Source organism: Paramormyrops kingsleyae, chromosome 14, assembly GCF_048594095.1.
Source record: "Paramormyrops kingsleyae isolate MSU_618 chromosome 14, PKINGS_0.4, whole genome shotgun sequence".
Classification (NCBI taxonomy): domain Eukaryota; kingdom Metazoa; phylum Chordata; class Actinopteri; order Osteoglossiformes; family Mormyridae; genus Paramormyrops; species Paramormyrops kingsleyae.
The window spans coordinates 14,655,878-14,683,270 of record NC_132810.1 but is presented as its reverse complement, the minus strand read 5'-3'; the positions used below and the strand labels follow the sequence as shown (position 1 = coordinate 14,683,270).

Genomic DNA, 27,393 nt, shown 5'->3' with positions numbered 1-27,393 from the left:
TGGGAGACGTACCACCTTCATGGTCTGGCGAGGGGGCAGACTGAGGGTGGGTCACGGTCTGGCCCTACTGGACGGACCCCCCCCCCCACACCCCCGGCCATTTCCTTATCCTGCTGCCAGCTTCAGAGAAAATGAACAGGGCACAGGAAATTAATGATTATTATGATAAACACAGGTGTGGGGGGGTATTCATCATGACCGCCCAGTTTCGGACATTGATGTATGTTTCTGTTGGTTTCTAGACCTGAGTGCAGTCGCTTCCCACTCTGTAAGGACACTCTGCTCCAGACCTGGACACCATGTGACTGACTGTGCCTGTCCATGGTCCACAGGCTGTTGTCTCACTCTATTCACCATCTTGTTCCGGCAAAAGTCTGGATTCAGATTAGTCAGGTGAGACATAAGATACATAATCTAAGTACACGAAGACGAGAAATACCAAACAGCAGAAAAAAATATTATTATCATTGTTTTCTGACTGAGGCTACAAAGCAGCAACCCTCTGGTGGTGAGTGTATGGAACTGGCAGTAGTTGCTTTATTATCAAATAATACAATAGATCGATAGATATTTAATCAAATACTATTTGCAGTGTTAAAACAATAATGGCCCAATTATCAAAAAAGAATCATTCAGAATACAAAAACCAAACCCCTATATACTTTATGGTCCTGGCTGCCTCACATGTGCGGTATAACTTGGTGCCCATCTGGCAAAGTCATACCGGTTTTTTTTTTTTTTTTTTTTTTAAAGTTCTGTTCTTCTTTTAGCCACTGGGTGGTGCCAGAGCGTCATAGTTAATTTTTGCACCGAAAATCCCGCCATTATTGTGCTTTACAGCCGGAGATCATGGAGATTGTTCAGCAGATACAAACACAGACTTGTTGGCAAAACACTTACTTTTCAGTTGACAAAATCAAGATATTGGCAGAGGGCAATAAAATGGTTTCCTTTAGTGTGAAGTTGCTGCGACTGGTTTCTAAACAGCGGGAGATTACTGGAAGGTGAGAAAACATGCTGACTAAAGCTGCATTTTGGCAACTAGCGTGTAAAAACAGTGAAAATCTAGTTATTCTGGGATAAGTGTAATGTCAGTTTGGCTCAACTAACAAACATGCAAGATCACAAGAAAACAGACAAGTAGGCTAACTGGCATGCAAGAACTTATCCTAGATAAACACCCATTCACACACACACCCATTCATACACACACACACCCATTCATACACACACACCGACACAGATACAGACCAATTAAAAGTCACAGTGTGCTTGTGGTCTCGTGCTTAGCCAGGCTGTCCTTGCACAGCCCATTAATAGCCTTGGTTTGGTCTCTCATCTAAGGTCTCAGCTGACTTGTGGGAGGTTCTGTTTTCTGACCGGTTCCTGTCCGGTTTATCACGTTTGGGCTCTCCTGAAGGCAGTTGTGACAGTGCGTGTGACACAGGGGTGATTGATAGCGAAAGAATACAAATAAAATTCTGATGCTGAGTTTATCTTATGGTGAAAGAGGTGAAAATGTCAGCAATTACAGACAAGGTGGCTTCAGTTTCCTGATCTAGTGTTTGGAGTTTCCCTGGAGCAGGCGTCACTGAAACACCTGCCCATTCTCCACAGAAAAGCTTTTCATGCGCGACAGGATCTACGTCAGCACTTCATCCCGGAGCTCGTAACCTGAAATCCCAATGGAGGCCAGCTCTCGCACCCTTCTGCAGGATGTGCTGAAGGAAATCATCCCACAAAGAAGTTGGATCAAACACTCATATCATTCTCAGGTGTGTACCAGCCTTGGCGGGAGCCCAAGAGGCTTATGGGATAGCATGGGCGGGGGGGGCTGCATTCCAAAGAACGCCTTCCCGCAGAACACCTTTTTCCTGGAGTGGTTCCCATGGGACCGTTTCCTTGGGAGTGCCGAGCGGCGATACTTTATCTGGCCCAGCCTGGCAGGACGTACCAAGATACACAACAGGTACAGCACAGTAACTCCAAGGACCGGAGAGAAACACAGCATTCCTCGCCTCTGTCAGGCAGGCACACAGCAGCTGAGGTGCTGGTCGCCGTAAACACGGCCAGGAATTTGGAATGTGTCCAGGCAGTGTGTGTGTGTGTGTGTGGGGGGGGGGGGGCTTTTAACCTCACAGGTGCCGTGGTGTTTGTGTTCGCAGAGCGGGCCGATGACGGTTACAGTGGTCCTTGGTATACACAGTCACATGGTCTCTCTGGCCTGGGATTCCCCCAGAGACAGTCACCGTGTCTCTGACTGGGGGTCAGGATTAGAGGGCACCGTTTGTCCGTGTGTGACTGTGGGCTGGAGGTGTAAGGGGTGGCATCTATAGTAATGCGTGAAGTTTACCGAGACCCATCGCCACCCCGGAGACCCTACAGGAGGGAATCCTGAAGTACACATGGACAGCATATACTCACTGGCCAGGCCAGTGCTGGTTTTTTGTCACGTTTTAGCAGCTTACGTTCTAATTTTTTGGGTGGTTAATGTGCTGAAGTTACCATTTCTGCCACCAGAGGGCTGCTCTCCATCGAAGTCAGGGAAAAGCGTGACCCGCATCTGTTGGCCAGGCGGCTGGGCCAAACTTTATTCGTTTGCTCTGCTCTTCCCAGGCATGTTTGAGGATTTCTTCAGTCACTTCACTCGCAGCCACCCATGCAGAGAGAACAGGAAGAATCCTTTCATGTCAGTAGCCAGACGGGTGGGGCCAAGACTGGGTCCGCAGGAATGAGGGAGCTTGTTTGTTTATGTAAGATCCTGCAGGGGTATTGCACCATTTCCTTTTGCTACTCTCTGAGTTTGCCGAGACGTGTTTGTTGGAGCCCCCCCTATGGGATGGGAGTACTTACAGCATGCCGGAGCGAGCTGCTTCCTGCAGACACCTGGGTCAGGACAGAATCATTTAGCTCCACTTCCTGTTGCATGGCGGGTCTTGCAAGGTGCCGCCCGCTGCTTTCTGAGCAGGCCCTCACCACTCAGCACCCAGGCCTGCACTGGGCCACGTTACCTCACCACTCTGCCTGGGCTCACTGCATTGTCCATGAGTAAAACACGGACATCGTCACACATGTACGCCTTTAAAATGGCAGGCACAGGCACAGCTGTCTCGGTCTCTTCTTGTCATGGCAACCGAACAGGTCGCCATAAAGCGTTTCTTAATTGCGGTTGTAAAACCTGGCACTGAGGCCTATCTAAACTTTGCGTGCAGTTCCTGCCTGGTCACGATTCCTGCCTGGTCACACAGGCCTGCAGGTGACTAGCTGTGGGAGGCACCTCCAGGCTGCCGCCCTTTGACCCGGCTGCCCCATACCTGTGCTTTATGTTCCTTTCGCAGCTGTGATGACCTTGCTCCTCGGTCCTCGCTGACGGGAAGCAGTTCCCAGCTATCAGATATCGTTCATAAATTCAGTTACTTCCTGCACAGGGCATCCTAACACACACACCTGCCGAGAAAAAAATCTCGCAATGGACGTCTCTGGGGGAGGAGCTGCACAAAAAAATCAAATCAGTAATTGTTTCCTGGTCCCAAAGGAACTCCTTGCTTTCACACCTGGGACTTTTCTCATGCCTTACAGGACTGACGGGCTCAGCATGCAGGCATAGGCCTATGTTGTTTTCAGCCCGGAATACTGTGACTCAGTTACAGCCCCAAGCAGCCCAAAAATTACTCCTACCTGGATTTTTCCGGAACCCTCATTCAGGAATGTGGGCTGAGATGCTACTCAGTAACTTTTCAGATTGACATTGGATTATGTAATTTACCATTTATGGTATTATAGGGTAAAGTGTTTTCAAGCAGTTCATAAATACCACAGTAATTGGTGCGATGTGCTGTGGCATGCGATTTATACATCGGTGCTGGCTCACAGCTGACTATTTGCAATAAAATAATACTTTAAAACTTAGGTCATTTTAATTTGTATGAATTTAAGATAAAATACAATTCTTTAAAGCCAATTACAGGGCTCTGTGCATATAGTTCCAAAACTCCTTGGTTGTGGAGCATCCCTGTGTTGTTTGTAACTTCTGGGAACAAGAACTAGTTAAAAGTCACTAAACAGTTAAGTTGCGACGTCCCTGATGTTTTCCCACCCTCTTCCCGCGATCAGCCCTCTCTCTTCCTTCATGCCCCCCCCCTTCTTTTTTCACGAAACTCCGGTGAAATGCCGACTCCCTTCTTCGCCTTTTTTGGGCACCGCGCCTGACGGTCGCCGAACGAGCTGCTCGGGCACGGAAGACGCGCAGCCGGACCGGACTGGCGAGGCGAGGCGAGGCGCTGGCGGCAGGGGACGGTTATCTTCCGAGGCCTGTCCCACTTCTCTCCTTTGCTGTTCTCCTTTCTCCGTCTTTCCTGGACTCCGGGGAGGGCGGGGGCGGGTCCTGAGCGGCCGGGGAAAGCCCACCTTCCTCATTGTTAGGAGCCGGAGGAATGCGATGGTTCCGCCGCAGTGCGGGGAGGGAGAGCCGGGGGAAGGAAGAGCCGTGGCTGTTCGGGAAGAGAAGCGAAAGCCGAAGGATCTGCGTCCCTGCGCCGGAGTTGAGCTGAGAAAAGCGCTTTTCCCGTAAAGCGAGGTAAGCGGACGCCGAACGGAGCCGCCGGACGCGGGGGACGGGGGGGCTCATACCTCCGGACTGCGGGCGCCTTCACCCCTCCTCCCCCGGCGGCCGACGGCAGAACTGCGGCTCGGACCGGACGGCGGGCCGCTTTTGTTGTCTTTTGGAGCGTGTAACCTCGCTCCCAGCGACGGGGCTCCGTAAGAAGCCGCGTAACCGGCCGGTGCCGCCCGGGACTCGCCGGGCTTCCTGCGTGACACAGCGCCCCGTGTTTCCGGACCCCGCTGGCGGGGTGTCCTAACTTCCTAGCGGACACGAACCGAGCGTATCTCGGCTCTCTGGTGGGTCTGGTAATCGGACAGGAAAAGTTTTGCGTTTCGCCAGGAGAGGAGCGACTCTGTCCGCGGCACCGCCAGACCTCCGGAGAGCGCACTCTCCTGTTTCATAGCCTTCAGCTCCTTCTTCTTCCATATAAGTGCAAAGATGAACAAATTCTGCTCCTGGGGCATTTCTCCGTAACTCAATACCTTTGGCGGGCCGGGCCAGGCGTCTCTGCCCCGCTGCCCAGAGAGCGTCTCCGGCGGGACACGGTATGATTCGGCCCTTGCTGTGCACGAGTGCCGGTTTTGATCGTGCAGGCGAACACGCCGATAATGCAGATGTATGCGCTGCCTGCGCTGTGCACAGAAAGCGCTGCCTGCAGCTGCCCCATTCTGCTCAACGCGCCTCTGTCATTTTCCTGGCAGTTTTGATTATTCTGGCGCAGACCCTTCGCTTGTTAAACCGAATCCCTGTTCTGTCTGAGGAAGGCTACTGCAGCCCACGCAAAGACATCGATGTCAGCAAATATTTAGGGTCTTTTGTAGCATGCTGAGCCCAGTTTGCATCCCTGGGGGGCTGCACCTAATGTACCCCCCAACCCCCCCATCCCCCTTGGGGCTTATGTCAAGTTGTATATGTCACCCTGTGCTACGAGGGCCAGCTGCCCCCCCCCCCCAAGGTGCCTTTTCTGGCGGAGGCAGGCAGCATCAGTGACTGCTGACGGGAGTTAGACGCCGTATCCGGGAGCGCAGGCCCCAGGTGTGACGAGCGGAGATGTGCTGTGACCTGTCTGAGAGACGCGGGCTGGCGAGCCGCCCCCGCCCAGCCCAGAGGCGGCGCTGCCACGCAGGCACGGCTGGGCCAGGGTGGGGGCGCACAGCCGAGCCTCCTGATGCTGTCCTCCTCTGCCTACCTGGCTTGCCTCCATTTAGCTGCGAGTGGTCGTCGGTTTCTCTGCTATTGACGGCTGTCTGGCTGCTTTGGGCCCAACAGGCTGGGAGTTTCCCTTTTACCGGTGGTATGTGTCGGAGGGCCAGAGGCTGAGCATCATGGGAGTTCGGGGTTGGCGGCAGGGCCACCGGTCCAGAGTGTGAGGCGAGTCACTACCCCCCCCCCGCACCAGAAAGCACAGGTGGTGTCACATAGATCGACATCACCAGGCTGTTTATGGCTTGTTTACATAGTGCTGCCAGTTCAGTGGCCATGACAAGCGGGGGGGGGCAGCCTCGGGGACAGTCTGCAATAGCGGATCGGTTGGTGGTCTCGTAGGTGAGGTGAGGATATGGTGGTGTCCCTCCCTGTCTGCTCGCCGGGGGCCTGGGGGTGTTGCAGGACTCGTCCCGCTGTTTCTGTGAAGCGTTTCTCTCTCCTGGCCTTTTGTTCTGCTCCTGCGTCCGCTGAGTGACGGAGCGGCTGGATAATGGTGGCCCCACCCCGCCACGCCCGGCTGTCCCCCCCCCCCCCCCCTTGTTTTTGTTTTGCCATGTGAATGGCCAGCTTGCCCTCCAGCACCATGGCGCATACCTAGGTGAGGCTTGCGGCATTGAATGCTGGGTAGTCCCGCATTGTTACCCGTCTGCTGGAATTGGGAGGGGCGGGCCCTGTGTTATTCCTGTCACACTTGCTGCTTTCCTGCTTGCATCAGACCGGTCTGCTGCCTACACCGCAACGAGCATGGAAGAGGAGAGACACACACGCATGCAGACACATGCGCACACACGCATACATATATGCACATACACACATAAACACACTGCCATGCATGCACAGACACGTACACACAAACGCACACATTCACATACACACACAGATGCATGCATGCATGCCGTGTCACCTCTTGTGATTGGCTCGCCGTCGTCATGACACACTTGCCGTCTGCGGTGCAGGCAGGTGACGCAGCTGCAGAGCTGCTCGGTGATGGACGCTGTCCTGCTTTCATAGGAGCGGCTGCTGAAGGCCAGCAGCTCGTGTCGCTCGCTGCCGTCTCGTCCATCTGATGAGCGGGTCGGCACCGTTCTCCACTTCCCAAACCCCGCTGGTCGCCGCCATTGAAAGCTGTGTGCTTGTTTGTTCTGCGGTGTGATGTCACTCTGTCTGTAGAAGGTACAGGTACCCCCCTTGTCAGATGTATTGGCCGTATTTTCTGGAGCTATTTGGAGCTGGGGTAGTGGGGGGGGGCTCTGTGTTGTGAGGCGGCCTGGGTTTTGTGGAATCCGGCCCAGAGACATGGGTGAAAGTGGGCCGGTGAGCAGGTCTACTCACGCCGCTTCGTCGTCATGGTGATTAATGGCAGCGTGTCTCACGTCATGTGACACATGCCAAAGGAATATATGGGTCACTGCCGGGGGTGCACTGACCTGAGTGGGGGGCGGCTGCGTGCTCGGCCAGGCTGCGGGTTCGACAGCGACTACCTAATTTGGCCCTGGGTACGAATGCCCAGGATGCACGTTACAGCGGGTCGGTGGGGTTCCTGGGGACGGGTACTTGACAGAATGCACAGGCTTGGGGGGGCTGTAAAATAGACCTCGGAGATGATTTGCCCATATGGTGAGCTTGCCGTGTGCTTCTTGCTACGTTAGCTGCCCACCCCCATCTGTCTCTGATTTGGGCTGTAATGGGGGCTGGGGGGGTTTGGGGGGATGTGAGCGTGTCTGACAGACCCAGGGATGTGAGCGTGTCTGACAGACCCAGGGATGTGAGCGTGTCTGACAGACCCAGGGATGTGAGCGTGTCTGTCAGACCCAGGGATGTGAGCGTGTCTGTGTGATCTGTGTCACGCTGGCGGCACCATAGTGGTCCCCATCACAGCCCGGGCTGGGTGCTTCCTGGCGTGGGGTGGGGGCGTGGGGGGGTGGGGGGTGCTCGTGGTGGGCTTACAGGCTGCTGTCTGTCTGAGGGAGGAGGGGTCCCAGGTCAGGGCCTTTGCATGTCGTCAGTGGAACTTCAGCCCAGAAAGGACCAGAAGCTGGAAGCTGTCAGGACGGCTTTCTGTCTAAAAAGCAGAGTCTGGTGCCCTATTTTCAGTGAACGCTGTCACCCGCAATCCCACCCCCCCCCCCCCCGTACCGGGTGTCCGGTCCCCTGCTGGAGGGGGAGGGGGCTGGGTACCAAACACCTGTATCAACATCCTAAAATGGGCTTTCATAAATCGGCCCCTTTCCAGTCTTGCCGGAGGGGGAGGGGGGATGTGAAAGGACACCCCCCCATCCCAGCTCTGGCTGCATGGGCCCTCAGAATGAAGCTCACTCAGCACCCCAAGCTCACCCTAACTTTGTAAATGTCAAGTACACACAGAGCAGAGCTTCACAGGTAACACTCACCTTCCCCTCTCACCCTACCCTGCTCGCCCGCCCCTCTCTCCTTTCCCACTCGCCCGCCCCTCTCTCCATTCCCACTCGCCCGCCCCTCTCTCCTTTCCCACTCGCCCGCCCCTCTCTCCTTTCTCACTCGCCCGCCCCTCTCGCCTTTCCCACTCGCCCGCCCCTCTCGCCTTTCCCACTCGCCCCTCTCTCCTTTCCCACTCGCCCGCCCCTCTCTCCTTTCCCACTCGCCCGCCCCTCTCTCCTTTCCCACTCGCCCGCCCCTCTCTCCTTTCCCACTCGCCCCTCTCTCCTTTCTCACTCGCCCGCCCCTCTCGCCTTTCCCACTCGCCCGCCCCTCTCTCCTTTCCCACTCGCCCCTCTCTCCTTTCCCACTCGCCCCTCTCTCCTTTCCCACTCGCCCCTCTCTCCTTTCCCACTCGCCCCTCTCTCCTTTCCCACTCGCCCGCCCCTCTCTCCTTTCTCACTCGCCTGCCCCTCTCTCCTTTCCCACTCGCCCGCCCCCTTTCGCCTTCCCCGGTTGCTTGCCCCCCCCCCCCCCCCATCCTTTCCCGCTCGCCCGCCCCGCTCCCCTTTCCCCTGCTTGCTTGCACGCCCTGTTCTCTCTCTTTTCCCTGTTGCTTCTTTTTCCGCTGCTCAGGCATTCCCATTATAAATAGTCCCTGTTCTGTTTGATCCGGCACGGCGCTTGCGGGCCGGAATGTTGCTTTTGGCTTGGCCTGGCCAGTGCTGGAGCTCAGGGGTTCTGCAGACACACCGAAAGTGTGTGGCCCATTCCAGCGGACCCGTCTGTGATGTGGTGCCCCTGTGCCTGGCACAGAGCTGTCTCCAGCGAGCCCTGGCTGCTTTTAGGATCTGTCCTGACACGCCGGTGTGACGGCCGTCCTCGCAGACCCACGTCACACGGCCTGTTGTTCTGGCTGCGCCCCGAATTGTGCCTTTTGTCCATGGTAATGCAGCGAGGGGGGTGGGGCCAGTGCCCCAGACGGCCTTCTCAGGAATGACACACTTTCCCAGGCGTGTTTTGCTGTGACATTTATTTTAGTTAAGCTTTTTGCCCCCCCCTTGCCGACGTGCACAGTCACAGAGACGCAGACAGACACAGGCACGCTGCCTTAGCTGCTTTCTATACCTCAAGGTCTCTCCTGTTGGACTGGTGTACCCTGTGACGCCAAACCCCCCCCAGTCACAGCCCACAGCACGGGGGGTAGTCTTTGTGTCTGTGGGCTGTTCCCCTCCAAGCGTGTGGATGGTGTTTGAGGCCCTGATGTGGGGGGGGGGGGGGGTCCTAAGTGAGTGGTCGGCTCACCTCGTGTACTGCATGTTTCCTGCCCTCCCTCTCTCCCTTTAGTTTGCCCGCCCCTCGGCCCCAAAGACAAAACACCGGAGCCCCCCTCCTCCCCCCCAGCCCGCTAATCACGCACAGGAAGCTGCTTTCATGCGGAACAGTGCTGCCAGCATTTTTGGGTGTAGCTCTGGGGCTCTGAATCACTGTGCTAGGGAGGCCCTCCTCCGCTTCCCTTTACTTCTCCCCTCCTTTGCCTTCCTCTCCTCTTCCCTTTTTTCCTCCTCATCCTTTGCCCTCCTCTTCCCTTTATTCTCCTCCTTTGCCCTCTTCTCCTGGTCCCTTCATTCTTTTCCTCCTTTGCCCTCTTCTTCCCTCTATTCTCCTCCTCCTTTGCTCTCCTCTCCTGGTCCCTTCATTCTTTTCCTCCTTTGCCCTCCTCTTCCCTCTATTCTCCTCCTCCTTTGCTCTCCTATCCTGGTTCCTTTATTCTCCTCCTCCTTTGCTCTCCTATCCTGGTTCCTCTATTCTCCTCCTCCTTTGCTCTCCTTTCCTGGTTCCTCTATTCTCCTCCTCCTTTGCTCTCCTATCCTGGTTCCTCTGTTCTCCTCCTTTGCTCTCCTTCCGTCTCATATCCCATGGGATATGCTCGTGAGGACCTGACTACCCCCCAATTCCTTTACATGCTGCAGAGCCCCTGAATGCGGATGAAACCCGACACCCAGCCTGGTGCTGCTACCAGGATTCTGAGCTTGTCAGGGATCCCGTCCTGGAACCAATTACAGTCCGGGCAGCTATGGTGGGTGGAGCCAGGCTGTGCGGCCTGCATGCTGCTGCCGGGCCGCTGGCTGTATCCGCATGTGTGTGTTTGTGTCTGTGTGCTGTGACAGTCATGTTGCTGTGACGGTGTGGCTGGGGGGGGGGGGGTCCTCCACGTGTACTGAAAACAGAGCTTGGAGCGGGGAGTATGTAAGGGTGGACTCATGGGGGGGCAAGGGGAAGATTTTTATGTTCTTAAAGATGGAGGAGTTGAGCACGAGGGCAGGAGGAGGAGTGAGATCGCAGTATCACAGACGTCACAGGATTAAAGTCTCAGCATGTAACCCTGTGTCTCTAGGCATGTGTCTGCAGTTCTGAGCTTACAGTGCTGTGCCTGTGTCCCTGTGCCTGTGTCCCTGTGCCTGTGTCCCTGTGCCTGTATCCCTGTGCCTGTATCCCTGTGCCTGTATCCCTGTGCCTGTATCCCTGTGCCTGTGTTTGTGGCTCTGTGCCGGCAGCTCGTTGCTCAGCCTGTTATCCTGGCTAAAGCTTTGCTTCATTGTCACTTGTACTGATAAAGTCCTCAGTGTGACATTTGTCATTTTCTCAGCGCTGTTATATTTGCGCTTAGTGGCTGTAGCCCCCACACACCCCCCCCGCCCCACATGCATTGTGTGCCGCCCCCTCTGTTACCGTGACGCCCTTCATGGTCTCCCAGAAGCCCTTCGCTTAGGGCAAGCTGACTCGCGTGTGGAGGCTCTCCGCGGCCTGACCTGGTTCCAGCCCTTTCTGTTTGCTTAACGTTGTGTGCGTGTCATTGGCTCGCCGCAGAGGAGGGTCACATAGCACAGTATGCAAGAAGGAGGCCATCTCTGCACCAGCCACCGTCATGCGCCGGCACGCTGCCTGCGTTACCCCATGTCTATGTACTGCCTGGCTTCGATTGAGGGGATTAAGGGAACCACACATTAATTAGGGTTAAATAATTACTTCTTTAGTCATAATTTAGATTCTGTCCCCATTTGTGGCTGCTCCTCTCACTGCTTGCTTCACTCCTGAATCTTCACAGGTTTAAGCTTTGGGTAGAGGACCTTAGTGTCTGTGTCTCAGCCACCAGCTTTCCAGTAGCAGGCGCGCAGGGGAGCGTTTGGGGTGGAGAAGTAAGTGTGTGTGAGAGACAGGAAAGCTTGTTAGAATGTCCGGAAGGTTCTACATTCCGGGCTCTTGCTTCTAATCCTTTGGGTGTGGGGTCAGCATGTGTGCACACTCGTGTTCAGCCAGCGTGATGCTCAGTGTCGAGTGTGAGTGACCCCTTGTGGTTATGCTGACCTTCACAGTCACTGCATTCATCTTAAAGTGATGGTGGGAGCTGGTGTTCAGCTGAACAGAGTTGTGTTCAGTTGCTCTAGCCAGATCCGTGTCGTGTTCGATTGCTCTGGCCTGGTCCTGCTTCACACACCAATGGCCTTGCTGCTGATGCTGTTGTGTTCGATTGCTCTGGCCTGGTCCTGCCTCCCCTATTCCTTATTGTGCTGTGTTGGCTTTCGGCAGCGAGCTGATTGGTCGTCTTACTGGGTCGCCGGTGTGTAGCGCAGGTCCGCTGTCTCACTTTGCATTGCTGTATTTTTCCGTCCTCTGCCTCCCGGTGCCAGTCCCCCACCCCCCCAGGAAGATGCGTGTGGGTCCTCCCTCTCTCTGCTCGGTCTCAGTCCTGGTACACGGTGACGCGTGCCCCCCTCCCACTGCAGCGCACTGCGGCGAGTCAGCGCCCTGCTTAGTATTCCGGAGCCACTGTTCACGGTGCCGACGCGTCTTTGCCCTCGTCAGTCGTCCCACAATGCAACAGCGGGGGGGGGGGGGGGCTGCGTCATGTTGCTGTATGTTTGGGGTGCTCGCTCCTCCCCCCGCCTCCACACACATGCACACACCCCCAACCCCATCCTTAATTCCCTAGATCTCCCTTCACATTTGCTGCCTCAGTGTCCTTCTCGCTTACGCCACGTCTCTCCTGCTTCTCGGGTTTGTGTTTGCGGGAGTGGGGGCCTGATTTGGTTGTTGGAGGGCTTGTGTGTGTCTCTGTGTTCTGTGTAAGTCTGTATTCTGTCTGTGTGTCTGTATTCTGTCCGTGTGTCCCTCTGTGTCTTGTGTGTATCTGTGTTCAGCATGAAGGCTGTGCGGTGCCACAGACAGGCCTGAATGATAGCCCCCCCCCCCCCGCCCATAATCGCTGCTGCAGTGAGTGTCAAGAGAGGGGGGCAGGGTCTGTGGTCAGGCCCAAACTTGGGTAGGCTGTGTTGTTTGTCCTTGAACACAGGACAGAATCTGCGATTTTCCCAGCTGAACGGCGTAATGTGCTCGACGCCCGCACAGGTACTGCAAGGTGTTTTCAGGAGATTTGTGGGAATCGGCGTGATTAACTGCGGAGGTCTGACATCTGATATCAGTCGCAGCTGGAGGGGTGGTCTTGGGGACTCTGGTTCCTGGGAGGTCTCTCTCTGTCTCTGTCTGTCTGTCTGTCTGTCTGTCTTCCTTCTGGCTTCATCCTCGGGGGGTGAGGGGGTTAGTCCTTGGAACAGCCCCTATGCTTGTAGCAAACAGAGCGAGTCGAGTGCAGGTGATTGGCCAATGTCACAGGCCTGCGAGTCGAGTGCAGCTGATTGGCCATTGGCACAGGCCTGCGAGTCGAGTGCCGCTGATTGGCCAATGGCACAGGCCTGCGAGTCGAGTGCAGCTGATTGGCCATTGGCACAGGCCTGTGAGTCGAGTGCAGCTGATTGGCCAATGGCACAGGCCTGTGAGTCGAGTGCAGCTGATTGGCCATTGGCACAGGCCTGTGAGTCGAGTGCAGCTGATTGGCCAATGGCACAGGCCTGTGAGTCGAGTGCAGCTGATTGGCCATTGGCACAGGCCTGTGAGTCGAGTGCAGCTGATTGGCCAATGGCACAGGCCTGCGTGAAGGTAGGAGATAAGCAGCATGTTCAGGCTGCTGCTGCAGGGGAAGCAAACCGCTGCTCCTTCACCATTCCAGAGTGAAGCAACAAGCAGGTCCCGGCAGCGGGGGGGCGACTCCACATCTTCACCTTCATACCGCCCTGCCCATACTTACTGCCGTGTCCTGGTTTGTCCTCCTCAGCGTCAATGTTTGTTTTCATCTGCTTGCACTGCCAGACAGCCCCCCCATGCTCGTGACTGGCCTGAGGTCCCCCCCCCCCCCGACCCCCGGTGATTCATCCTGGGAGATTTTTGCAGAACTGAGAGTGAAATGTCGAAATGTGACCTTCCTCCTGAGAGTGGGCTAGGGGGTAAGGTGCTTTCTGACACCCGCCATGTCTGTGAGTTTGTCATGTTTGTAAGGGTCTGCAGGAGCAAACAAGCAGGACTCATCATAGACTACGCCTCCTAATGGTCGATGCGGGTCTATGCTGATTTGTTGTGGTTTGTTTAGAGATTGTGACACGACTGATGCATCGCCTTGTGGATGTAAACAGTGTGTGTGTCAGTGAGACTGTGTGTCTTCTGCTGCTGTGGCTTAGTTGCTTAAAGTACCTGCCTAGTAAACAGGAGATCCTGCGTTCAAATCCCAGCACTGCCTTGAATTTCACTGTAGGAAATGAGATGCTGTGAGGTTCTTTTTCTGGTGGGCAGTGGTGGCTTGATGGTTAAGGAAGCGCACTTGTAATTGAAAGATTGCAGGTTCGAATCCCCGACCAGCAAGGCACCGCTGAGGTACCCTGAGCAAGGTACTGCCCCCAAGCACTGCTCCCCGGGCGCTGAATTAGCTGCCCCCTGCTATGTCACGAAAGTCACATATGGGTTAAATGCAGAGGACACATTTCATTGTTGCGCACTGTGTGCTGTGGTGTGTTGACAATGACCACTGATCACCTAATTCTAAGAATGAATGAATGTTACATTTATGCAGCATTTATTTTTCAAGCCCACCTGGATGATGTGATGGCAGCCATTCTGCACCAGTATGCTCAGTACACAGTAGCTCTATAGTAGTGTATCTGTGCGTCTCTGTGTGGGTGAGTTGGGCAGTGCTGAGGCTGTGTGTGTGTGTGTGTGTCTCTGTGTGGGTGAGTTGGGCAGAGCTGAGGCTGTGTGTGTGTGTGTGTGTGTGTGTCTCTGTGTGGGTGAGTTGGGCAGAGCTGAGGCTGTGTGTGTGTGTGTGTGTGTGTGTCTCTGTGTGGGTGAGTTGGGCAGAGCTGAGGCTGTGTGTGTGTGTGTGTGTGTCTCTGTGTGGGTGAGTTGGGCAGTGCTGAGGCTGTGTGTGTCCGTCCCTGTGCACCGTGTTGCCTGCTCATTCCCACCCAGAGGCTGCTCAGTATTCCGGCCTCGCTCTGCCCCCCCAGCTCTCTCTCCGCATCCATCCTGCTCCCACCCGGCCGAGCCAAGCAGACACTGAATTCCAGACCTCCTTTTCAGCGCTTAAACATTTTCCAAAAACGGTCAAGAAGGGGGTAGAGGCAGACTCACACACACACATGCAGTAAATTAGCAGCAGGTTTGGATGCCTGTCTGCCTTCCTGACTGGGTGATTTTGACTGTTAGGCACACCCCCCGCACGCGGCCCGTGGCACGCTGGTGGCTCTGGGAAGCGCAGGGCCGTGGGCCGGCGTCTGATGGAATGTCAAGTGCAGGGAGCCTTGGTGCTGTCCTGGTTCTCAGAGGAACAGAATGTGCTAGGCGATGCTGCAGGAAGCGTGCGGTGCGGTGAGGGCAGTAATAACATGCTGTGTGATTGTAGCCTTGCTTGTGGAAGCTTCCACAGTGGGCTGTTGGCATGGGAATGGGCCCTGAGAGACTCACCCGCCCGCCTGCCCGCTTGCCCCCGCCCTGCCCCCGCTATAATTATGGGTCCTGCTGCTGGTTTTTCAGTCCCCCCCCCCCCCCCCCATCATGTTACTTGGGAGAGGCTCTCCAATTATCCCCCCCCCCAACTTCTTCCCAAGGGATACTTCTGCACTTTGCTTTTCATTGCACCCCCCCCCCCCCATTAAGAAGGTAGACTTCCCTCAGTGATGAGAATTAGCCTGAAAACAAAATGAGTAACTCGAGATTGACACCCCCAAGTAGAGGGTGTGGTGATGAGTAGTAGGTTAGGTAGACTCTCTCCATCGGGGGTGGTGGGTTCTGTCTCACCCACACAGAGACACACACACAGCCTCGGCACTGCCCAACTCACACACACCTGAGTCGGGTTTCGGTCTCCTGGCTCCTCCCCGCTCCGAGCATGAGCTCCAGTCTTTCTTCTGGCTGTTTGTTGTCTTGCCTTACTTTGCATGCCATGTTGAGAGACAAGAATCATCAGATGATGAGTTTAATATCAAGGAGGAGTGCTGAGCTTGAGCAGGCTGGTCTCTGGCCATGTGGCTTTGGCCCGATGGGTGACTGCGCCATGAACTGTGTGACCACACAGACCCCCCTCATCTACAGAAATGTCTGGCGGTACTGTGGGCCACCCCACGTTGACGTGTGTGGTACTGTGGGGCATCCTAAATTTGGGTCCTGCCCACCACATGGCCAGGTGCAGGCCTTTTCCAAAATAAGCAGTGTGTGTGTGTGTGTGTGTGTGTGTGTGTGTGTGTGTGCATATATATATATATATATATATAATTTATTTATTTATTTATTTATTTTTACCCCCCCTTACGCAAACCACCAACTAAGAGCCCTATAAGTGAATGCCCACCCCAACACTGACATCACCACAGCCACTACCTTTTGCTGCATCCTCCGTGTGTTTGAAGCTGGGGGGTGATGGCCAGTGATCATGTGACAGTGTGGTGGTGAGGGGGGGTGGCAGAACAGGGCAGGCAGCCCACAGGACTTCGCCCCAAGCCCTTGTCATTGACCATGAATATTTCATTAATTCAGGAAGCCTTAATGATGATTGCTACTAATCTGCAGTCTGGGTCGCCACGGCGATGTTGAACCACGGCGATCACCACTGAAAGGCCGACAGCCTGCAGAGATGTGCCCCTTGCGGCCAGACCTTCCTCGGGAGTGATTACAGCATTGTCGTTACCATGCCAACATCAGCAGGACTGTCTATCATTGAGCAGTGCTGCGATCGGCACAAAGTTGGCCAAGAGATCGATTATATTGGCTGAGGAAGGTCACCCAGAACGCAGGCCTCCCCGAACGGAACTCTGCTGTTCTCTGAGGCCTGAGGGACAAGCCCCCCCAGCTGGCTCTTATTTATCATTAACAGGAACACAGACGTCCCTTTATTGCTGCTCTGTCGTACTTATAAAATGTTTGCAAGTTATAAAGTGTATGTACTCCATGCTCTTTGATAGATGTGGCGTGTATTTGTGTGGGCGTGGGTGTGTAATGGAGGTTTATAATCACCAGAGGTTGGGGGGGGGGGGGGGGGTTTGCTGTAAAATGCCAGGAGTGCAGATGTGCCCCCCCCCCCCAGCAGCCTGTGTGTTGTGCCAGTGGGTGGTGCAGAAAATCTGCGGCTTGCTTCAAGTGGCTCTGACAGCTTGTCTGTTTATGGAGCCGCGGACTGAAGTGGCGAGCAACCGCCGTGCGAGCCAAGGTGGCGGCTCATTACAGCCTGGGCCAATCGTGCCTCCGCTCACAGGGGGCTTCCGCTTTTTACTTCTGGGGATATATATATATATATTTTTTAAATGCCCTCCATGCCCATAAATCATCAGTATTTTATGGCACTCGGTGCATCTGAAGCAGCCCCCTTTTAATGCAGAAGGGGCTCTCTCTGCCTCTCTCTACATCTGACACCACATTCTGAACTTTCAACACTGCCCCTGATCTTGACCCAATCCCACCCACAGCTATACACTGCACCCCCCCCCCCCCCCCCCCACTTCATAGTTCTTTACATATGCTGTAGATACATTGATACACTACAGAAAGTGTACTTTTTTACTGCAATCATAGATGCTATGTATACTCACACCATGTATACCACTGTGTAGATCTACATTTACTAATTATCACATGTATATATTGTACAGCTGTTAATAGCACTTTTGCACCATTTTGCACTTTCATATTGTGGCGTTTTTCCACTGGCACACAGGGACCGACCCATACCTGAGCCGTACCGTGAACAGACACTGGTTACAGCACTGTTCCAGCACACTTTGGTGTACCACTGCAGCAGGGTCAGCTCGATTAAAGGCATCGCTGGGTTTGGAGAGCAATAGTGATGTAAAACTGAACAGACTTTTATTTACTGTTCACACGGTCTACATCATGATTTACTATGTGCTGTTTTCCGCTAACAAGTCTGTACGAGTCGCCGTGTCATGTTAGCAACAAATTCCAGTGCAATTAGTATTTGCTTGCGTAAATTTGCATTACGAATCCATTCTGTTCAGCTATTACATATTTAAATTTGAAATTTTCAAGTTCCATGTTATCAGGAAGCATCAATACATTGTGATGTGTGATACTACTAATAATGAAAAATACATAGAATGATAAATCCTTCATATAGCCCCTGCATTTCGACGCAGATCACCTGTGTCTCCATGTATTTTGACCAGTCTGATAATGGTGACAGAAGCAGCTCAGTCTAGCCATGCTTTTGGCAGGGCCATATCAGCACAGGTACAGCTCAGTCTAGCCATGCTTTTGGCAGGGCCATATCAGCACAGGTACAGCTCAGTCTAGTCATGCTTTTGGCAGGGCCATATCAGCACAGGTACAGCTCAGTCTAGTCATGTTTTTGGCAGGGCCATATCAGCACAGGTACAGCTCAGTCTAGTCATGCTTTTGGCAGGGCCATATCAGCTCAGGTACAGCTCAGTCTAGTGATGCTTTTGGCAGGGCCATATCAACTCAGGTACAGCTCAGTCTAGCCATGCTTTTGGCAGGGCCATATCAGCACAGGTACAGCTCAGTCTAGCCATGCTTTTGGCAGGGCCATATCAGCACAGGTACAGCTCAGTCTAGCCATGCTTTTGGCAGGGCCATATCAGCACAGGTACAGCTCAGTCTAGCCATGCTTTTGGCAGGGCCATATCAGCACAGGTACAGCTCAGTCTAGCCATGCTTTTGGCAGGGCCATATCAGATCAGGTACAGCTCAGTCTAGCCATGCTTTTGGCAGGGCCATATCAGCACAGGTACAGCTCAGTCTAGTCATGCTTTTGGCAGGGCCATATCAGCTCAGGTACGGCTTGGTGGCGGTGGAAAAGTGCCATTAGATTCCAAACTGCATTTTACACCTGTACTTTGTGCAATTGACTCCAATCTAATCTTTTCCATTACAGGTCATTGCCCTTCATGCTGACTGGCACTCCTTGTGACAAACTGTGCTGCAGAAGTTTCACACAGCGACAGGAAGACTAGGTCGTCTGGGCGTCAGTGGAGAACCCTAAAGGGCCCAGGTGCCCTTGGATGGGGACGGTCCCCAACAGTGGAGCTTGGCGATAAAACGAGAGTGTGCTGACTAGTGAAACGGGGCCCAAGTAGATTGTCACATTGTTGTGCAAATGAAGACCCATCAGACGGCTTTAAAGTGCATCCATCTGAATTAAAGCCAACACGATGGCGGATTTCAAAGACACGACGAATCGGCACCTACGACATAAGCTGCAGAGCCTCAGCCGGCGTCTCGATGAGCTGGAGGAGGCAGCCAGCAAGCTCCAGAAGTCTGAGGATGAGCTGCTGGACCTGCAGGATAAGATCATTCAGTCTGAGGGCAGTAGCTCGGCCCTTCTGAATGACGTTGATGCTCTTCGCAAGCGGGTGCTGAAGATTGAGGGGAAGGATGAGGAGGTGCGCAAGGCCGAGGACCTCTGCCGACTTGTTGGTGAAAAGCTGGAAGCAGAGGAGAACCTCACCAAAAACCTCAAGTCTGAGACTGAGCAACTGCAGAGGCGAATGTCTGAGCTAGAGAAGCTCGAGGAGGCCTTCAGCAAGAGCAAATTGGACTGCACTCAACTCTGCCTCAGCCTCAATGAGGAGAAGAATCTGACTAAGAAGCTCTCCTCTGAGCTGGAGGCCCTCAAGGCACGAATAAAGGAGGTGGATTCTTCTGAGAGTCGCCTGGACAAGGCAGAACAAGCCCTCACTGTGGAGCTGGAGAAGCTCAAGACCCTTACTCAGGCCTTCGTGAGTGAGAGGAAGAGGTTGCTGGAGAAGCAGCGGGAGGATGAGAAATTGATCCTTGAGCTTACGGAGAAACTTGAGAACAACAACAGGGTCAACTCTGCCAACCAGAGCAGGAACACTTCCATTCTTCAGGAGCAGCCCACAGATACTGGTGACCCTCGCATTGAGGATGACCTGTCTCCAGGCTTGACTAGCAAACTTAGCCTTCAGAAGAAGAGCTTTGACTTGCTAAAACTCTCTGATGATGTTAGCCTGAGAAATAAATCAGAGAATGAGAAGAACAGTTCAGAGAACCAGGAAGATAATAAACTTAAAGATTTGTTGCAAGAAAATGAGAAGCTGAAAAACATTGATACTGAGAGGCTCCAGAAGTTAGAGGCACTACAGGAGGATCTTAAGAGGACTGAGTACAAAAATGAAGAACTACTGGAGAAGGTTCAGCAGGAGAAGAATCGTAGCAAGGCCCTGAATGACCAAGTGGAACAGCTGAAAATGCAGCTCAGTACATATGCTGGAGGTGTTGAAGACCGGGTGCTTGAAAATGGAAAGGCAGAGAATGAGGAGATCAACGTGCGGGGAGGGTTTAGGCAAGAAAAACCCAAATACAGGAGTCTAGCTGAGTCTTCAGTCTCTAGGCACAAAATCAGAGAAGTTTCACCACAGCAGAGAAAAGAGAAACCACTGAGGACCCAGGACTTGTTTGAGAGCTCCCCTAAAACCTCAAAGCGGGCCCTTAGTCCTGCACATAAGCTCAAGAAATCACAGAGAACGAATCCCTCCAGTGATTTTGGGATGAGGGGGAGGACTCCTGAGGAGAAAAGTCCAAGTGGGACCTTGACCTCTACTGGTGTGTCATTGAGTGACTGTAGGAAGCCTTCAGTGCTTAGCCGCTACCCTCCAGCAGCTAATGACCAGAAACCCTGGAAGTCTGTGAAACCAAATGAGAATGATAAAAGGGGCCAGGCTGACAAATTATCAAGACATGGCAATAATAATTCCAGCAGTTCAGATGTGTTGCTAGAAGAGTCACGGAAGGTGTCAAGCACACCCCCGCCTGAAAGGGAACTTTTGGAACAATCACAGGACCCTACAGTCACCTCCAGCCCCTCCAAAGCTAATGGACCCTATACTGCTTACACGCCACGTGTATCACAGCTGTTGCCAAGTGACCAGGGGTCTGAGGGCCATTCGTCAGCCTCAGAGACTGAGTCCACAGGGTCTAGGCGCTCAGCAGGAGAGGGAGAGCCCGCTCCTGATGTAACTGTGATGAGTGGCAGGACCACTACTTCTAAGTACTCCAGGCACGCACGCTTGCAGGAGTCTCGGTCTGGGGGCTCATCCACAAGAAGTTCCTTTGAAGACGATCAAAGTAGATCCTTGGTGGCAGAGACTAACTCCCAGGAACTGACGCACACTCCTTCGGGCATTGAAATTCGCCGAGTGTGTAGCCCACGGGAGGCACTGATGTCGAAGGCAGAAATCAAGCCGGCCATTGTAGAGATCGACAAGAAGGAGCTGATGGTGTCTGTTGGCAGGGCAGAGCCTCTGCCGTCCAGTGGAAAGCCTAAAATCTCCTCCAAGCCTTCCATGCCTAGCAAGATGACCAGCAGTATCACAATTTACCCCAGCGATCCCAGCTGCTCTCGGAGCAATAGTAGGAGCAGCAGTGTGTCAAGCGAACCAGCTAGAGAGAGGCACACAAGCAACATCGTTATAACCCCCAGTGAGCATCGTGGCAGCATCTCTATCCCCTATGAGATCTCCATCCCTAAGAGTGAGATCACCCTTCGGCCTCCATTGGACAACGAAGACTGTGAACCAGCTCGTTCAGAAGCCCAGATTGTACCTCAGCGTAGCTTCACTTGGAAGTCATCGGAGAAGGCACCAGATGTCAACAATGACACAGAGTCTGGGTTTGAGAGCAGCAGCAGTACCGGCACCAACACTACAGTGTCAAGCTGGAGGTCCCACCCACCTCATGGGTTGCGGGATGATTCTCTTCCTGAAATGAAGAATGTGACTGTGAGGAGCACGTGGAAGAAGAAGGGAGTGGCTTCGGTGGACAGCAGTGGTTCAGGAACCAGGGTGGATGGGTCTGAGGAAGAAGCGGAGTCTGCAACCACGTGGCGAGCATATCGGGCCACTACGGTACTGGATGTAGAAGATGCAGTGACTGCCAACCCCAGCGCCGCAACCACTGGAGTAGCATCACGGACAGGCAAGCCAAGCCCCGCTGAGGTCTACATGCGCAAGATCAACAGTACAGCAGCCAGCAAGGATGTCCCCGAGCCCATCCGGAGGAGCCGCAGCTCACTCTCCCCCACCGAGGGGCTGAAGAAGGGTGTCCCCCATGAACCGGTTACCGCTCAGGAGTTACAGCCCTGGCACAGAGCACAGTCCCCGGTAAGTATAGCGGCCTGGCCTGCAAGAGCGCCCATGTAACCCCAGGCATGAATAATTCAAAACAATTCCATTTTGAGGTTTCAGCAGGAACACTTGCAGCGCGTCTAACTGCAGTGGTGTTATAGAAGGCTGGTCAGCCTTCTTAGATATCAGGCTTCTGGTAAGGTGAACCCGGTGGGGTGAATCTGATGAGAAAGGGGGGTGAGGGAATCTGTTTTCTGGGTTACAGAGGAGTGGTCTGACAGGAATAGCTGAAACTTAGATCTGCTCTTCATACATCAACAATGACTGCATAAAGTGGTAGTATTTACATACATTTCTGATCTGATATTTTGTGAGAGCCCACATCCCCCCCCCCACCACACACACCCCAATACTCCAGTAGGGATAAAAACACAGCAAAATATAAACTGCAGTCTGAGGGAGGGGCTGTCAGTGGATCTGGAAGCACATTTGATGGATCCTCTTGTAACCCAGGATGGAGAAGTAGCTGGAGAGCATCTGCAGTCTGCAGCCAGGTCCACAAAGAGCTCCTTTGGTTCTGTGGGAAAGTGCGGCCAACTGGGCCAAAGGCGAGAAATGGCAGCCCAAATTTTGGGGCTGTAGGTCTGGCTGCATTAATTAGTGCACCATCCCAAGCCTCCAGAGTGTGTCACTGCACCCGCTGGCTCGCCACGATGACTCTGGAGTCCGTGATTTAGTGGGTTACCTGACCAGGTGCTGTTGCCCCGCCCTCTGAGCGGGAGGAAATGAGTTGAAGATGTGACTTTGGGTCTGTCATGCCATGGCTTGTCTCCCCTAGACTGTGGCATGCTGGTATTTCTTATTCCAAGAGCGCAATTCCAGGGAAGTCAGACCGAGCCTAAAAACAGCAGTGAAAATGAAAAGTCTACAGCAGTGGTTCCCAAACTGGGGGGGCGCGCCCCTCTAGAGGGGCACAGAGTTATTGCGGAGGGGCGCACCAATGGGATAGCCTCAGGGGCATGTGCCACCCTAACATAATCTCTTCACAGACTGGACGATTAACCAAATAAAGCAGGGCAACATTACAGTAACTAACAATAAATAAACCACTAACTTACGTGTACTATTAGAGCATTTATGTCATTTATTTAAACTTTATTTTGCCAGGTAAATTAACTGAAAACCAGTTCTCACTGCTTTACGTGATATTCAGGAGAAATAGCAGATTACGCATCGGAACTGCCTGGGATACAAACGTCATACAAACGTCACGTTCTTCAGCCAATAAGGGCAAAGTTGTGTCGTCACGGAGGCAGTTCCTGTTTGTTCAGCCGGCTGAGAGGTGCTGTATGATCTGTCTTAAGTCGTCTTGCTCTTGCAAGGTTTTTGTACCATGTGACATGGTGACGCGTGATGACGTTTTGCAGCGCCAGACAAAAAAAATCTAACCATATCAGGAAAAACGAAGTTTAAAATTTTCTACATGAAGTGCAGGAAGACTATCAATTAATGGGTATGATTTAGTGTTGTTTTGTGCTATAGTATAGCATTAATTATATAAAACAAAATGCGTTAATCCTATGACAAACTTTTATTTGTGTACGCCAATGAATATTAACAGGAATGTTAAATCTTCATTTGCATAATTTCAAACTTATGCTGGACTTTTATTTTTAATTGATTGCTCTTGTTTCTCCCACAGTGGTGAAATTGCACCATTTGTATTTTGTAATTGCATTTTTTTCGCTCAATTAGAAAAGGTAGTTGTATTTCAAATGAAGTTTTAATGTGAACCTGTGTAGTTTGAATGGGGGGGGGGGGCTCAATAATGTTCCTATCTAGAAAAGGGGGGCCCTGCAGAGAAAGTTTGGGAACCAGTGGTCTACAGGAACCTGAAACAGGGGAGGGCACTTTGCCCCCGGCGTTGTGGAGTTTCAGCCTCTGCTGTGTCTCGATCCAGACCTAAACTGGGCATCTCTGTGCCCATTTCACTCTGTGCCACGCGTCACACCTTCAGAAGTTCAGCTACTAAGGGGCCTGGAGCTCATTCAAAACCAGATTCAGGTAAACCTCCAACTTGAGGTGTGTGAGAAACTCAAGGTATGCTTTCTATGTGGTAGCACTGTGCCGGGTTGGTCATGTGACTCATTTGTGGTACGACTGGGCGACATGATACGGCAGCTCAGGAATCCCATCTGTGACATCAGCAGAGCAGTAATTTAGTTATTAACTCACAGCGATGTCATGAAGGGTGCATTTCCAGCAGGTCACATGGTTTTAGAAAGTGCAGATGCAGATGGAGCCTGGCCCAGGTGATCTCTGCTTGCAGCAGCTCATTGTTTCCACATTACTCATTCATGTCGTTCCAGGATCGGCCAATACCCGGTTTCTTGACTTTCCCTGGCTCAACCTGCTCCACTCACAGCACCGGAACATGACCACGGCCCCAGTCTGATCTCTGCGGCTGCAGAACCTTCTAGCTCGTACACTGCCTGGGTCTCTGAGGCATTTTTCATAGTATTGTTGATTCCCAAGGGATTTGTTTTAACGGGCTGGCAACATGATGTTCTTCGGAATGGGCCGGTGCAGTGTGTTATATGGGTTTGGTAAGGGGACCAGACAGGCTTGGTCTGTTACTCTGTAGTGAGGCCCTGCAGGGAATGCACTCCCATTAGGGTTAAGGGTGTGTCATCGGGGATCGGGTCGTACCAAATGAGCAGGGGGTGGCTTTGCTGGCCGCTCTAGTCAGAAATGTTATGCACCAAGGGATGGACTCTTCCCCGTGACTGGTTACATATTCCCGGTGGCCTGGGAATTCAGCGAAAACACCCCACGTGTTCCTGATGGCTTGGGAATTTGGGAAAATGCCCTGCTTGTCGCACTGAGGTGGGATTGTGGCTTTAAAGCGTTTCAGAGGCTGTTGCTGCTGCCCAGTAGAGGGGAGGCGCCGGCACAGTCTGTCTGAACCCGGGCGTGTTCCGACACGGAGGAAGGAGCAGCCCGGGCCATGAGCAAGCGGGGAAGGCAAAGGTGCCGATGGCAACGAAGGGATGGATGACAGCGAAAGGAAGTGTCAGCGTATAGGCTCCATCTGAAAGAGGATTAGGGTTCCTGTCACTGTGCTTGTGGTGGAGGTCTGGGTGGGGCGCTGTGGGTGGAGTCATGGCCTCTCCGGTTTTTTGCCTCCCATTTCCCATTTTAAATCATTAACTACTAAGAATAAGCTACAGCATAAGTACAGTACCAGTCAAACGGTTGGACACGCCAAGCCGCCAACAAAGGAGAGTGCTAGTGTTTCACCACAGGACCTGGCCACCTGACCTGAACACAGTAGGGATGGTTTTGGTGGAGTTTGACCAGAAAGTGAAGGGAAAGTGGCCAATGAGAGCTCAGCATTTATGTGGGACCTCCTTCAGGACAGCTGGAACAGCATCCCAGGAGGCCGCCTCATGAAACTGGCATAGAGGAGACAGTAGCACCAGCCAGTCCCTGGGGTGATTGGGGTTAAGGGCCTTGCTCAAGGCCCCAATGGTGGGAACAGTCTACTGACCCAGGGATTTGAACTGGCAACCTTCTGAGTCCCAACCCACAGAATTGCCCCCCCAACAAATTAATTATTTTTTTGTTTAATGCTTTTTTTGGTCAGTGTATAATTCATATATGCTATATAATATAGTTTTGATGTCTTCTAAAATGTAGAAAATCATGCAAATCATGCTTTTTTTGGGTAGGTGTGTCAAAACCTTTACTGGAGCTGTACTACAGTCTTCCAACATCCAGTCACCAGCTATTTCCAGAAAAGGGAACAAAGCAGGCTCACAGAAAACACCCCCCCATCACACACACAGGAATATTCTGTGAAATTGACATCTCGGAGAAGGACTCCTGGATGGGATTACTAATTTTTTTTTTTTTTTTGGGGGGGGGGCACTTTCACCCTCTTCTCACCTTGTCTGGGCAAGTCCAGGGACCAAGTAATGCGTGGTGTTTCCTGCCCCCGAGAGAAGGCGTGGCGCTGTGGGTGGTGGATGGGAAGTGTGAGCCCTATGCTCCAGGCTTGGCCAACTCAGGGCCGGTTCCTTGGGGTCGACGCTGAGGAACAGGCTCTTTGAGGGCCAGGGACAGCGGGTCCTTCCTTGGGGTCGACGCTGAGGAACAGGCTCTTTGAGGCCCAGGGACAGCGGGTCCTTCCTTGGGGTCGACGCTGAGGAACAGGCTCTTTGAGGCCCAGGGACAGCGGGTCCTTCCTTGGGGTTGACGCTGAGGAACAGGCTCTATGAGGGCCATGGACAGCAGGCTGGTTCCTTGGGGTCGATGCTGAGGAACAGGCTCCGAGGGCCAGCGACGGGTCACTCTTTGACGTAATATAGCCCATAGCTTTCTGATGATTGCTCTGCATGGATAACGTAACGAACAAGGGATCATGAGGCTGTTTTCCAGGACCCAACGGTGCAAACTCTCATGGCTTTCGCAGGTATAAAGATGATTATGCCCCCCAACATGCTGCTAAACAACTTCAGAAGTGCTTCCATTCACACCTGCCTGAAGACACATACCTTCTGACATAAACACGAGCGTCTTGGAGGTTCTGCACATGCTGGTTGTGGTCCGACAGATTAATGGGCAGATTAATGGATCTATCTTTTTTTCCCTTTGCTCAGGCATCAGAAGAGACTGGCGACTCATGGAGGAAGCAGGCGTCAGGAACCCAGGGGTCCTCCGGGTGGATGCAGGCGGGCAGGGAGCGGGGGGCGGCGTCTGCACGGGGGCAGGGGGGGCGACCCTGGAGCCACCGGCAGACTGATAACTAGCTTGGCCACACACCCCCATCCCCGGTGCAGGTGAGACATCGTCGGGAGGTGAAAATGTAGCGCTTACAGAAATAGATAGTGAGGCATGTCTGCTGTGTTGTGTGGACCGTGCTGCCTCCTTAACGTACAGTGCTGGGAATCCCTGGCCGCTCCCCCGGACCTAATTACAGAGCCACGCGCCTGTTACTTAACGGCGTGTTAATTAGCCAAACCTTCAGGGACGCACCTCTGGGATGTTGCTGTGTCATGTGACCACACTGGAAATTTCCACCACAATTGTGTGTTCTTCTCCTCCAGACCCCCGTCCCTGTCCCTGGGAACCCTCTTTTGTTTTGGATCATCTGTGAAGCAACAACATCTCAAAGTATCCGCACGCGATTCTGCTGCCCGAACGACCAAATGCTGCCCAAGACCTGACCTCCTAGTGACCTGCATCCAGCCAACTGACAAAGGAAGGGCCCGTTTTGGGGGAGGTGGGGGCTTCGAAAAGGGCAGGGGTGGGCATGGCCAATGGCACATAAACGGACGCCGTGCACCGTGCCCATCCTGGCGTGGACCCGGAGGAGACCCGTCCAGGCCAGTAGCAGAGAGCGAGTGGCTGAACATGTTTTATTTCGTCTCACTTGGGACTTCGCTTGTCGGACCTTTTAATGCATTTCTTTTATTTGACATTCTCTCTCCGCTGAACATGATGCTGAACATGATGCTGAACATTGCTGCCATCTCTATTACACTGTATGTGAAACTGGGCTGGGGGGACACTCCCCCTCCCCACGAATGTACAGAGACTGTATCGGCATGTAGCGGATGTGGGGTTTGCCCATGGAGAGAGCTCTGCACACCAATCTTATCATATTAAAACTTAACAGGCAGGAAA

The 27,393-nt window shown here is 53.2% G+C and overlaps 1 protein-coding gene across 2 annotated transcripts; it reads left to right on the top strand.

Annotated features, from left to right (window-relative positions):
* The first annotated feature begins 263 nt into the window (after window positions 1-263).
* Window positions 264-27,393, top strand: luzp1 (leucine zipper protein 1). 2 transcript variants are annotated; one of them, XM_072699377.1, is made up of 5 exons: window positions 264-393; window positions 1,618-1,775; window positions 18,495-21,741; window positions 26,367-26,546; window positions 26,814-27,393. In XM_072699377.1, exons 3-4 carry the CDS (start codon window positions 18,772-18,774, stop codon window positions 26,514-26,516), a joined length of 3,120 nt encoding a protein of 1,039 aa, XP_072555478.1. In that variant the 5' UTR covers window positions 264-393; window positions 1,618-1,775; window positions 18,495-18,771; the 3' UTR covers window positions 26,517-26,546; window positions 26,814-27,393. The 2 variants fall into 2 exon arrangements, with proteins under 2 accessions (XP_072555478.1, XP_072555477.1); XM_072699376.1 differs by lacking the exons at window positions 264-393; window positions 1,618-1,775 and adding an exon at window positions 4,094-4,576.

Excerpts from the sequence above, each read along its gene's own strand:
- luzp1 (XM_072699377.1), top strand. The coding sequence starts at position 18,772 with ATGGCGGATTTCAAAGACACGACGAATCGGCACCTACGACATAAGCTG. Across the intron at positions 21,742-26,366 it reads GGCACAGAGCACAGTCCCCG|GCATCAGAAGAGACTGGCGA; the intron begins GTAAGTATAGCG and ends CCCTTTGCTCAG.